Source organism: Coregonus lavaretus (assembly GCF_964263955.1).
Source record: "Coregonus lavaretus genome assembly, chromosome: 23".
In the NCBI taxonomy this organism is placed as follows: domain Eukaryota; kingdom Metazoa; phylum Chordata; class Actinopteri; order Salmoniformes; family Salmonidae; genus Coregonus; species Coregonus lavaretus.
In genome coordinates this window covers 29,465,373-29,478,998 of record NC_140010.1, presented here as the reverse complement: position 1 = coordinate 29,478,998, position 13,626 = coordinate 29,465,373, and the positions used below count along the sequence as shown (strand labels likewise).

Below are 13,626 nucleotides of genomic sequence, written 5' to 3'. Positions count from 1 at the left end.
GTAGTGTCCAGAGCATGGAGGCGCTACCAGGAGACAGGCCAGTACATCAGGAGACGTGGAGGAGGCCGTAGGAGGGCAACAACCCAGCAGCAGGACTGCTACCTCTGCCTTTGTGCAAGGAGGAGCAGGAGGAGCACTGCCAGAGCCCTGCAAAATGACCTCCAGCAGGCCACAAATGTGCATGTGTCTGCTCAAACGGTCAGAAACAGACTCCATGAGGGTGGTATGAGGGCCCGACGTCCACAGGTGGGGGTTGTGCTTACAGCCCAACACCGTGCAGGACGTTTGGCATTTGCCAGAGAACACCAAGATTGGCAAATTCGCCACTGGCGCCCTGTGCTCTTCACAGATGAAAGCAGGTTCACACTGAGCACATGTGACAGACGTGACAGAGTCTGGAGACGCCGTGGAGAACGTTCTGCTGCCTGCAACATCCTCCAGCATGACCGGTTTGGCGGTGGGTCAGTCATGGTGTGGGGTGGCATTTCTTTGGGGGGCTGCACAGCCCTCCATGTGCTCGCCAGAGGTAGCCTGACTGCCGTTAGGTACCGAGATGAGATCCTCAGACCCCTTGTGAGACCATATGCTGGTGCGGTTGGCCCTGGGTTCCTCCTAATGCAAGACAATGCTAGACCTCATGTGGCTGGAGTGTGTCAGCAGTTCCTGCAAGAGGAAGGCATTGATGCTATGGACTGGCCCGCCCGTTCCCCAGACCTGAATCCAATTGAGCACATCTGGGACATCATGTCTTGCTCCATCCACCAACGCCACGTTGCACCACAGACTGTCCAGCAGTTGGCGGATGCTTTAGTCCAGGTCTGGGAGGAGATCCCTCAGGAGACCATCCGCCACCTCATCAGGAGCATTGTATTTAATAAGATTATTTCATTCATTCAGATCTAGGATGTGTTATTTTAGTGTTCCCTTAATTTTTTTGAGCAGTGTACATTTTGACAATTTAAATGTTTGTACATTTATTGAAAGCAGTAACTCCCTTCCATGTACTCTGAATATTGCATGACTCTAGGACCAATAAAATTGATTGAAAATAGCTTCTGAAGTTTCATAATTGTATGTTCGTTAATGGGAAAATATTTGTCCATTTCCTGAAAAGTTTCTGTTTTGGAGATAAGAGTTTTTCATCAGACAGCGACGATATTAGGCTTCTCTGGCTGCAGTCATGCTATAGAGCCCTAACTTCATTGTATGTGTGCAGGATGATAAAATTAACTCAAATGAAGGAACATTCCTCTTCCTTTGTGTCTACTCCCTATCTTTAGTTCTTAATGTCTCCCGTCTCTCTGTTTGCTTTCTGAAACTTTATTATTTTCGACTCTTTTCTTCAGGCTCCATATATGTCTTTCCACCAAATTCTCTCTCTCTCTCTCTCTCTCTCTCTCTCTCTCTCTCTCTCTCTCTCTCTCGCTCTCTCTCTCTCTCTCTCTCTCTCTCTCTCTCTCTCTCTCTCTCTCTCTCTCTCTCTCTCTCTCTCTCTCTCTCTCTCTCTCTCTCTCTCTCTCTCTCTGTCTCTCTCTCTCTGTCTCTCTCTCTCAGAGATGTGAAAAACAGTGATTGTCTGACTCATTCTCTTGCCTAACGAGTGGAGGAGAAAATGATTAAAGGAGGAGAGGAGGAGAGGAGGGTGGACGCAGGGGCGTGCTGTAGAGTCATGATGTGAAACAAACACTATTTTATATAATCACCATAACCCTGCAATCCCATTGATTCATATAGACTTTTTCCTAATCAATAAATATTCACTGCCTGCTGTCAACATCAATAACATCAACAGTCTATGTATGTAAAGCGAACGGTCTCCTGGTACGATATCAATAGCAGGTTAACAATCACATTATAATTAGTATATAAAGAACCTGACCTAGCTTATCAGTGCCATCACTGTCAGGCATCATTAGAGGAAGAGGCTTCTGTCGGTGGTCCTGAGACCATGTTCATTTGTCTTTGACTTTGGATACCGTTAGGTACAGTCTGTATGTTTCTGCTAACTAGGCTTTGTCTGACTTTGGTATGACAAGGGTGGCAGTTTCCAGGAAAAGCATCACACTGCCCCAGATGTCAGCTAAGAGGAGTTTGATATTCCGAGCTGAGCTCTGTCTCTCTCTCTCTCTCACACACATACACACACACACTTATACTGGAGTTTTGTATGCGTAGCCGGGGCTCTCTTGCGAGCAGGGCTTACTGGTATTAACCCAGTTTCAGTTTTAATGCACCAAGGCCCTTTCCTGAGGGAACAGCCCAGTGGGATATAGAGAGAGAGAGAGAGACAGAAGAGAAGAAGGATGGAGGGATCTGAGGAAAGTGAAGACAAATGTGTCATGCAGGGGGGAAAAAAGCAAATTCTCTCGGACGATCGGTTTCCACAGTAACCAGGCCGAATAAAACCTAAAAGCGTGGCGCTAGCGTAAAAGGATGGCCATGGGATCCCCCACTGTGTTGTGTGTGTGTGTCGTTTGTTTGCCCATTACCAAGGAAACTCACGCGTTCACAGGATCTTAAGCTGTTCTTCCTTCCACATATCTCAGGACCCATGATAGTGAATGACGATAATGGCTGTATTGCTATTGTCAATAGAACTATTGTAGTAGTGGCAGAGGCCGTTGGAATGGCAGGGATAGTCATTGAAGGGCCTACTACACTTCTATCAGTCTTGTTTGTCATTGGAACATGTTCTATTGCTCATAGAGATGTTGGAACGTCCAAGGCTTTGTATAAAAATAAAACCATAAGATACTCACAAGGACATTCATTTCATGATAGAAGGGAAACGTGTCGGTTTGTATTTCTGATTTGTCAATGCTCACAGGGGCATTTGTGTTTCCTACACCATGTAAAGTATCTCATATGGGCATACTGAATGCATTATTACTGAGAGGTATTTATAATGTACACTGAGTATACAAAAAATTAGGAACACCTGCTCTTTCCATGACATAGACTGACCAGGTGAATCCAGGTGAAAGCTATGATCACTTACTGATGTCACCTGTTAAATCCACTTCAATCAGTGTATATGAAGGGGAAGAGAAAAGTTAAAGAAGGATTTTTAAGCCTTGAGACAATTGAGACATGGATTGGGTATGTGTGCCATAAGGGCAAGACAAAATATTTAAGTGCCTTTGAACGGGATATGGTAGTAGGTGCCAGGCGCACTGGATTGTGTCAAGAACTGCAACGCTGCTGGGTTTTTCAAGCTCAACAGTTTCCTGTGTGCATCAACAATGGTCCACCACCCAAAGGACATCCAGCCAACTTGACACTTCTGTGGGAATTATTGGAATCAACATGGCCCAGCATCCCTGTGGAACGCTTTCGACACCTTGTAGAGTCCATGCCCTGACCAACTGAGGCTGTTCTGATGGGAAAAGGGGGTGCAACTCAATATTAGGAAGGTGTTTCTAATGTTTTGTACACTCAGTGTCTGATATTGTAGCGAACGGTGGGGCAGGGAAGCGAACCCGGGTCGCTGGCATGATTGATTTATTGGAAAAAAACATGCACTGAGTGCAATCCTTAAAAATATGTTATATATATTTTTGAACAATACAAAACATACACATCCAAACGACAACATACTGACGCACACAAATATCCACAACATCACCCCTGCACAGAACCACCTGCTCACACCCCCATCTCCAGCGCCCGTATCACTCTCCGCCACATGGCCTCAAACTGCACCATTTAGATATTAAAGCATTTAACCTTTCCATTGTGTTAACGATGGAGGATTGGTTGATTTCCAGTATTTAAGTATACGTTTTTTCAAGGTGATTGATGAGAAAAGTATCGTCCAACCCATCGGGTATCTCACTACACCCTCCTTTGCCATGTCTTGAAATATGCAGATGGTTTAAAGTACATTTACATTGTGATACCAACTTTCTAACTCTGCCCATAACGTTTTGATTTTATAGCATTCCCAGAAGGCAGGGATTATTGAGTGATTGTTAGTTTCACACTTAAGACATGACTGTGCCGTTGTGCTATAGAATTTGTGAATTCTGCCTTGTGTAATAAATTAGTTTATACTGGCTTAAGCATACATTTTTGTTAACCGTAATTTTGTTAGTCATGTTCCAACATTCCCTCCATTTTGTGCCAATATCAGTTATTTTTCAATCTTAGTTCCAGAAGTTTATATAGGCTCCGTTGGATAGGATCTCTGCAAGGTTTTGTATATCTTACCTATCATATGAATATCATTTTCTGACTCAAATAGGATTCCCTCAAGATTGCTCTGATTTTCCAAAATATTTAAAATAGAAATTTCTTGATATGAAACTTTTAAGTTGCATTGATTTGAAAATATGAACATTGGTCAGTCCAACATTGCTTTTTAATTCTGTCATGGAAAGAAAGGTATTTCCTAATTCCAAGTCATTTACGCTTTCTATGCCTTTAGTTTTCCATGTGGACCAATTTATCTTTGAATTCTGAAAAGCTATCCAAGGATTGTTCCATAGGGTTGTGTTTTTGAGGGAGTGATATTGGTTATTGTAGAATATGTTTCATTTTCTTCCATATTGTTATAGTGTTCTTAACTATGAAGAAGTTAAGGTTCTTAGCTTTATCTTTAGAAAATAAACACGGAAAATGATTCTAGGGATGAGCATGTGCATCTTCAATATGTACCCATTGTTCCTCTTTAGTGCATTTAACTATATGTCGGAAGTAAAAGCCCTGGGTGGCGAGTTGATACATTTCCAAGTCTGGAAGGTTAAAACCACCCTCTGACTTAGGACTAAATAAAAACGTTCCTTTTTATTCTATGACTTTTATTTGCCCATAGTCTGTTATGACCGAGTATACTTTTTAAAAAATGTCTTCGGTGGGGTAATTAGTATTACCGAGAATAAATCTAAAAACTTTGGGAGCCATGCCATTCTGAAGAGGTTTATTCTACCTGTAAGATTTATGGGAAGATTGTTTCATCTAATTATTGTTCCATTTAATTAGATATTCTTTCATATTGTTGAGTAATGGGATAAAGTTATCTTTATGTATTTGTTGTTTGTTGTCACTTATTAAGCATCATAAGTATTTTATATTTTTTTGTGGTCCAGTTAAGGATTGCTGTAGAACAGGAGTTATTATTTACATATTTCCTATAGCTATTATTTCATTTTTGTCCACGTTAATTTTTTATCCTGAGATTTGAGTATTACATTTTTTTTTTAGCAAGGGCGGCATTGAGTTTTCAGTCTTCCTGGACTCCTTGGAAACATTCTACATCAATAAATCTATAGCAAATCAAATGAAATCAAAGTGTATTGGTCGAGAACACAGTTTAGCAGATGTTATAGCGGGTACAGCAAAATGCTTGTGTTACTAGCTCCTAACAGGGCAGTTAAAGGTCAAGGATCTCTCAAATATAGTTATAATCTGTTTTGTTGTGTGTTTCTTCTCCCAGGTGCCCCTGAGCCCAGAGTGCATGCGTGCCATCATGAAGATGACATACTGTCCCCACTGCCGTGGCGTGCCCTCTGCCAGGCCCTGTGCCAACTACTGTGCCAACGTGCTGAAGGGCTGCCTCGCCAACCAGGCCGACCTTGACACAGAGTGGAGGAACCTGGCTGGTGAGACATATAAACACACACGCACGACACACACTCACTCACTCACTCACTCACTCACTCACACACACACAATCACATTTGCACACTAATTTCATTTAATGCCTATAAGCATGCATTCACATTTTAATATTGTATTCCCCCGTCTCTGTAGATGCCATGCTGCAGGTGGCTAACAGGTTTGAGGGTGTATCCAGTGTGAATGTGGTGGTCCTCTCTCTCCCCAAGCGCATCTCAGAGGCTATCACCACCATGATGGACAACATAGACACCTTTAACACGAAGGTCAGTACAACACACACACACACACACTCACAGATATGCTACCGCCAGTACGCACTTTATAATATTATTGTCATGCCCTGGCCTACAGAACTCTAGCTAGTTTGGTCAGGGTGTGAATATTCTAGATTTGTATTTCTATGTTGGCCGGTGTGGTTCCCAATCAGAGGCAGCTGTCGCTCGTTGTCTCTGATTGGGAATCATACTTAGGCAGCCTTTTGGCATGGTCTAGTTGTGGGTTCTTGTTCCGTGCAAGGTTTGTTGTGTTGTACCTTTGGACTTCACGTTTCGTTTCCTTTGTTGTTTTGTTGAGTGTTTATCGTTAAATAAACATGTACGCATATCACGCTGCACCTTGGTCCGACACTTCTTTAAACGAACATGACAATTATTACCGATCACACTGACACGGTGTTGATCAGGCCTCAAAGCCATATCACATATTTATACCCTGATGTTGAATACCTGTGCTGATTTAATGTTCCACATACCTGAAGAGGGACTCATAACACAGTCTCAAGGCCAACCATTAACTTCAACTTTTATGTGCCCGTTAAAAAGCATAAGGAGCCATGAAATCTTTATTTTTTGTTTAGTGAAGGTGGAAAAATATGTAAATAGTGTCGGGGAACAAAGGCTTCTCTGTGCTGCGCTTGTGTCGAGGCCAGAGCTGGCCTGAGGCTCTGCCATGACCTGGCAGACTAGCCTTCACAACACCAGATTACAATCAGATTACACGATTCTAACCTTAACCACTAGGGAGGAAACCAACTGACCTGAGATCAGTGTCTAGGGACAGCTTCACCTGCTTATTGACAGTCTTCTATAGATGATGTATAGGCCTATATGTCCTACCAGGTTTAGGAAGTCAGTTTGATTCATAAAGTGTTTCAACATGCAACTACTGCTATTGCAGCTGCTGTGGTTTCATTAGTTATCGTGTGTCAAAAGAGTTACAGTTGACGGTTTACAGTTAGGATTGGGAGTAGGACAAATTTGTTCTACATCTGTGAGTAGGGGCACCTTCTACCTCAGGTTGGTACCATAGATCATAGATGTGTGTGTTTGCGTGTGTGTTTACGTGTTTATGTGTTTTATAGAACAGTTATTTATGCAGGAGAGGTAGAGAGCCTCGGAGCTATCCAAAACAGACTAAACAAGAGGACAGCTTCACTTAAGTCTGAAGGAACATAGGAGGTGTGTGTTCTTGGCATTGAAATGATCTTAGGTTACAATATGATGTCATATCTGAGTCCTCTGGCATTGTAAGTAGTGCTAACTACTGTAAGTAATGCTAGTAGTGCAAACTACTGTAAGTAGTTCTAAGTAGTGCTAGTAGTGCTAACTACTGTAAGTAGTGCTAAGTAGTGCTAGTAGTGCTAGTAGTGCTAACTACTGTAAGTAATGCTAGTAGTGCTAACTACTGTAAGTAATGCTAGTAGTGCTAACTACTGTAAGTAATGCTAGTAGTGCTAGTAGTGCTAACTACTGTAAGTAGTGCTAAGTAGTGCTAGTAGTGCTAACTACTGTAAGTGGTGCTAAGTAGTACTAGTAGTTTTAACTACGGTAAGTGTTGAGTATTTGTGTTGTGTGAGATGTCAAGGAGATCGCACACAATTCTGTATTGTTCCGTCATGTATAAGGTTGCTAAGTACTGGGTTTAAAGTGTTCTATTCAGAAGGTGAAATTTCAATACCGGAGAGTAAGAGTTTAAAGGGCAAAGTTTCGTTACGATGCTGAAGGTTTCAACTTCAGTAACATGTTTTCTGATGCTGTTGATCCGATTGGGGCAAGAGGTTAAATTCAACTGTCATTTTCTAGTTTTTGTCCCTAAATATTCAACTGAATATTTTCTCACTTTCTCTCCTTCTTACTCCCCCCTCTCGGTCCTGTTCTCTTTATCCTCAGGTGTTTCAGGCCTGTGGGAACCTGAGGGAAGGAGGAACCAGCAGCACCGGGTTGGAGGACGTGAAGAAGAGGGGGAAGGTTACAGTGCAGGACAGCCCAACCTCTGCGGCCAGACTGGAGAAACTGGTCAGTGTTACTATCGATAGCATTATCTCTCTCTCTCTCTCTCTCTCTCTCTCTCTCTCTCTCTCTCTCTCTCTCTCTCTCTCTCTCTCTCTCTCTCTCTCTCTCTCTCTCTCTCTCTCTGTCTCTCTCTCTCTCTTCTTTCTCTCTCTGCCTCTCTCTCTCTCTCTCTCTCTCTCTCTCTCTCTCTCTCTCTCTCTCTCTCTCTCTCTCTCTCTCTCTCTCTCTCTCTCTCTCTCTCTCTCTCTCTCTCTCTCTCTGTCTCTCTCGCTCTCTCTTTCTCTCTCTGCCTCTCTCTCTCTCTCTCTCTCTCTCTCTCTCTCTCTCTCTCTCTCTCTCTCTCTCTCTCTCTCTCTCTCTCTCTCTCTCTCTCTCTCTCTCTCTCCTCTCTCTCTCTCTCTCTCTCTCTCTCTCTCTCTCTCTCTCTTCTCTCTCTCTCTCTCTCTCTCTCTGCCGCTCTCATTTCAATTCAATTCAATTCAATTTCAATTTAAGGGCTTTATTGGCATGGGAAACGTATGTTAACATTGCCAAATCAAGTGCAGTAGATAGTAAACAAAACTGAAAGAAACAATCAATATTAACAGTAAACATTACACTCAGAAGTTCCAAAAGAATAAAGACATTTCAAATGTCATATTATGTATATATACAGTGTTGTAACAATGTGCAAATGAGAAAATAAATAAATAAACATAAGTATGGGTTTTATTTACAAAGGTGTTTGTACTTCACTGGTTGCCCTTTTCTTGTGGCAACAGGTCACAAATCTTGCAGCTGTGATGGCACACTGTGGTTTTTCACCCAGTAGATAAGGGAGTTTATCAAAATTGGGTTTGTTTTCGAATTCTTTGTGGATCGCTGTAATCTGAGGGAAATATGTTTCTCTAATATGGTCATACATTTGGCAGGAGGTTAGGAAGTGCAGCTCAGTTTCCACCTCATTTTGTGGGCAGTGTGCACATATCCTATCTTCTCTTGAGAGCCAGGTCTGCCTACGGCGGCCTTTCTCAATGGCAAGGCTATGCTCACTGAGTCTGTACATAGTCAAAGCTTTCCTTAAGTTTGGGTCAGTCACAGTGGTCAGGTATTCTGCCACTGTGTATTCTCTGTTTAGAGCCAAATAGCATTCTAGTTTGCTCAGTTTTTTTGTTTGTTCTTTCCAATTTGTCAAGTAATTCTCTTTTAGTTTTCTCATGATTTGGTTGGGTCTAATTGTGTTGTTGTTGTTGTCATGGGGCTCTGTGGGGTCTGTTTGTGTTTGTGAACAGAGCCCTAGGACCAGCTTACTTAGGGGACTCTTCTCCAAGTTCATCTCTCTGTAGGTGATGGCTTTGTTATGGAATGTTTGGGAATCGCTTCCTTTTAAGTGGTTCTATAATTTAACGGCTCTTTTCTGGATTTTGATAATTAGCGGGTATTGGACTAATTCTGCTCTGCATGCATTATTTTGTGTTTTTCGTTGTACACTGAGGATATTTTTGCAGAATTCTGCATGCAGAGTCTCAATTTGGTGTTTGTCCCATTTTGTGAATTCTTGGTTGGTGATTTCTCTCTCTCTCTCTCTCTCTCTCTCTCTCTCTCTCTCTCTCTCTCTCTCTCTCTCTCTCTCTCTGCTGCTCTCATTTCTCTCTCTCTCTCTCTCTCGCTGCCTCTCTCATTTCTCAGTCACTTGAGATATGATACTGTTTCTGTTTAGTCATGTTTATTCATACTTTGTGAAGAATGCATAAATAGCAAAGCTACAGTCAAGAATGCAGTGAGTCAGATGCATATGAAATGTGAGGGAATGGAAACAAACATCATTGTTTTCCAACAATAAATACACTGTTTGTTGTTGTTTGTTTGTTGCTCATACAGATGCTGTCTGCTGAAAGTGTAAATGCTTGAACAAACTTCATATTGAATAGCTTTTAATAGTAGTTTCCAGTACACAGGTTGTATTCAAAAGGCACCAAACAAAAGAAAAGGGACGGAAACAGGGAGGGACTACCTGAACTTGTCCAATAAGAAATGCGTTTTCATTTTCCATTGCAAAACGTTTTGCTACTTTATGTACTAATTAATAATGTCATGGTCCCCAGGTGTCTGACGTGTCGAGAAGGCTGAGGGATATTCAGCCCTACTGGGTCTCGTTACCCAGCACCCTCTGCAGTGACAGGGTGGCCTCCAGGGCCCAGGCCGACGACAAGTGCTGGAACGGGATGGCCCGTGCCAGGTAAGACCCTAAACCATGTCTGTGTGTGTTTGTTTGCAAGCATGCCAAATGTGTGTGTATACAGTAGATCAAATCAAATCAAATCAAATTTTAGTGGTCACATACACATATTTAGCAGATGTTATTGCGGGTGTAGCGAAATGCTTGTGTTCCTAGCTCCGACAGTGCAGTAGTATCTAACAATTCACAACAATACACAAATCTGAAAGTAAAATAATGGAATTAAGGAATATATCAATATAAATATTAGGACAAGCAATGTTGGAGAGGCATTGACTAAATACAGTAGAATAGAATAGAATACAGTATATACATATGAGATGAGTAAAGCAGTATATAAACATTATTAAATGCATGTGAGTGTGTGTGTGTGTATACGTGTGAGTGAGTGTGCATGCTTTCGTGTGTCTCTGCGTTTGTGCATGCATGCATGTGTGAGTGTGTGTGTATTTGAGGGCCCCCCAGTCACCCTCTCTCCTTGTCTCCCAGGTACCTTCCAGAGGTGATGGGTGACGGCCTGGCTAGTCAGATCAACAACCCTGAGGTAGAGATCGACATCACCAAGCCAGACATGACTATACGCCAACAGATCATGCAGCTCAAGATCATGACCAACCGCCTCAGGAACGCTTTCAATGGCAACGATGTGGACTTTCAGGACACCAGTGAGTACAGACCTAGGATCAGCTAATCGTATGTGAATACTGATTCCAACCACAGGAGGAATATCACAAAACTGACCTTGGATCAGAGTTCAGGTGCAACGTCATCCTACTCCTGAAGGCCAAAGCTGTGTGGAGTTCAGAGAGGTCTCCCTCATGGTCAAAACACTATGAAAGAATTTGTGTCATGTTGACATCATATGACTACTGGAAATATTTGATATGTTGTTTTAATTGTCTCCAGCTTGTTGTTTTGCATTGCGAATAAATTGTCCCTTTTATATCGATTATGAAACCAATTTTTCTACATGATAAAGGAGGCCTAGAGAAAGAGAGAATATTTAACAAGCCTATAATCAGTGAAGAGTTAACTCACTTTCCTACTTCTGTGACGTTTGTTTGATTTAAATAGACAGCGCTATTTCAGTTTTTATAGGATTGAGCTGGAATTAAGTTACGGAGAAAAGATCTTGGCCTTAATTGTGATGCCATTTCTAATAATTGAGGTCAGAATTTTGTGCTGCATTATCTAAGTCTTATGTCCTTATATCTGGGGCTTGAACATTTTACATTTTAGTCATTTAGCAGACGCTCTTATCCAGAGCGACTTACAGTTAGTGAGTGCATACATTCCCCCCCCCCCCCCCCCCCCCGTGGGAAACAAACCCACAACCCTGTTGCAAGCGCCATGCTCTACCAACTGAGCTACAGGGGACTGAGTGCCCTCTTCCTGCTTCTGAGGTGTCCATCAAATGCCTGATTTAAATGCTGTTTGTAGTTACTAGGAATTATAACGGGATAAGCTATTTGAGAATATATGTCTTCATTTTGGGAGTCCAGCCAATTAAGTATTGTAAATGTACAAAGAGGGCTGCAAATGGAAAAGCACTTTTCACCCAGCAGAGCTTGCATGTATTATCCACTCTTCAAAGAGCAATTCCACCACTTTTGAACCTCATTTTCATTATCTCCATTATAAGACCAGTGTCTACGTACAGTATGTGAAAACGGCGCATTTATATGTTCTGTGGTTAAAAAGATAAGAAAGGTCCTTAAAAGGTACTTCTCAATGACATCAGAGTAGGACTAAAAGTAAAAACAGGGATTTTCTAAACCTGCAACGAGTTTCTTCATATGTAGACACTGGTATGGTGCTGGAGATCATGAATATAAGGTTGAAAAGTGGTGGAATTGCCCTTTCGACTTAGTACTTACTGGCACGTAAGGCAGAGACATTTTCTTGCTATACCATACAGATCAGATTCTTTCTCTAAAAACGTATTTGTTTTTCTTCTCTGTCCCCAGGTGATGATGTCAGTGGTTCAGGAAGTGGGATGTGCGCTGACGATAACTGTGCCCGGGGCCCACGCCTCATGGCCCCCAGCACAGACAGACCCAAACTCTATGCCTACCCACCGGAGAACAAGAAGGTTGTGAAAGCCTCAGCCAACCACAATCTCCCCATCATCACTCTCTACCTGCTCTCATTGGTCACGTTGTTGCTCCGCCGATAATTGACACAGCATTCCAGGGGATTCCACCAATCGGGACTGAGTTTGGTACATGGGGGGCAGGACGAGGGGTGGGAGGAGAGGAGAAGACGTCGGGGGTTTACCTAGTTAATAAAACAAAAATAAGGAAAAATACTTCCCTTTGGTCTCGGATCAGAACAAAAATGGAGGAATGAGTATTATATTATTCATAGATTTCTGGGTTCTGTTCTTGTCTTTTATTTTACGTATACGGCACCACTACAGCTGGTCTTTTCACATTTTTCTTTTGTTGTGTTTTCTGGTGTTTGGGTGCTCTGAGATATCTGTACCTAAGACATGTTAAGAGTCTATCTATAGACCATAGCGATAGAGGATGTACGTTTTGGTTGACGCTGTGTAGGGGGGACTTTTCAGTCACGCTGAGACAAATGTTTGTTTTCCCAGTCATTTAAACAGTCTTTATGTCTGAGGACATTATTTATTAAAAACAGAATATAACACCCCCTGGAGCGTCTTTGGGCGAAAAAGTACTTCTACCCCAAACTCAAATAAAATAAACGATTGATGAGTTTTAAGGAGGATAATCTGGCCCCGGGGGTTTCGGTAAGACCCTTTATTGATGAGTTTTAAGGAGGATAACCTGGCCCCGGGGGTTTCGGTAAGACCCTGTATTGATGAGTTTTAAGGAGGATAACCTGGCCCCGGGGGTTTCAGTAAGACCCTGAAAACCTTTTAGCATTAAACCCACACAACATCATATGGCACAACAGTGAGAAAATGAAAGCGCTTCGCATCAGCAGTTTTTTCTTCTGCTTGGTAATGTAAGCTGTAATAATAGTCGTGATCATATTCACAAAGACAGGATCCTCTGCTGTGGAAGTAACATGACCCTTCCATCCCTCTATCCCTCTTTCCTTCCATCCCTCCACTCCTCCTTCCATCTTTCCCAAAGCAGATCTGTTTCTCTAGGCTTTGTTGGATTGGGGAATTTGTTGGAAACATAAAGCACATTTGTGTCAATGTGACCACATTAGTCCTCAGTATTGACACTATATTGACAGTATATGGTAGAACCTATATTTGGGTTGAAGTTTGTGCTCTACCTTACAGGAAGAAGGGGAACTAGGAGAGGGCTGTGTGTGTACTGATATCCCATTTGTTCTGTCTTCAGATAATGGAGCTCAGTTATCATTATAATGTGTTACATTCTAGCTAATGACTGAGATGTTATGGTACCTATGACCAATACTTTCAGACAGAGCCAGCCAGCTACAGTGGAGGGGTTTTACATACTGCACTCGAACCACTTGTTGTAAAGCAGACTGTGTACATGTCTGACAGAC

At 42.3% G+C, this 13,626-nt stretch overlaps 1 protein-coding gene across 1 annotated transcript in view; it reads left to right on the top strand.

The window, feature by feature from the left end:
- The window catches only part of LOC311098785 (glypican-1-like), a 59,356-nt gene extending 46,945 nt beyond the window's left edge, over positions 1–12,411 (top strand). The window contains exons 4-9 of the mRNA XM_084139350.1: positions 5,435–5,600; positions 5,752–5,882; positions 7,788–7,913; positions 9,995–10,128; positions 10,618–10,793; positions 12,096–12,411. Of these exons, the coding sequence (XP_083995476.1) occupies positions 5,435–5,600; positions 5,752–5,882; positions 7,788–7,913; positions 9,995–10,128; positions 10,618–10,793; positions 12,096–12,304 (942 nt within the window). The 3' untranslated portion in view covers positions 12,305–12,411. The remainder of the gene's footprint in view (positions 1–5,434; positions 5,601–5,751; positions 5,883–7,787; positions 7,914–9,994; positions 10,129–10,617; positions 10,794–12,095) is intronic.
- Positions 12,412–13,626: the final 1,215 nt, after the last annotated feature.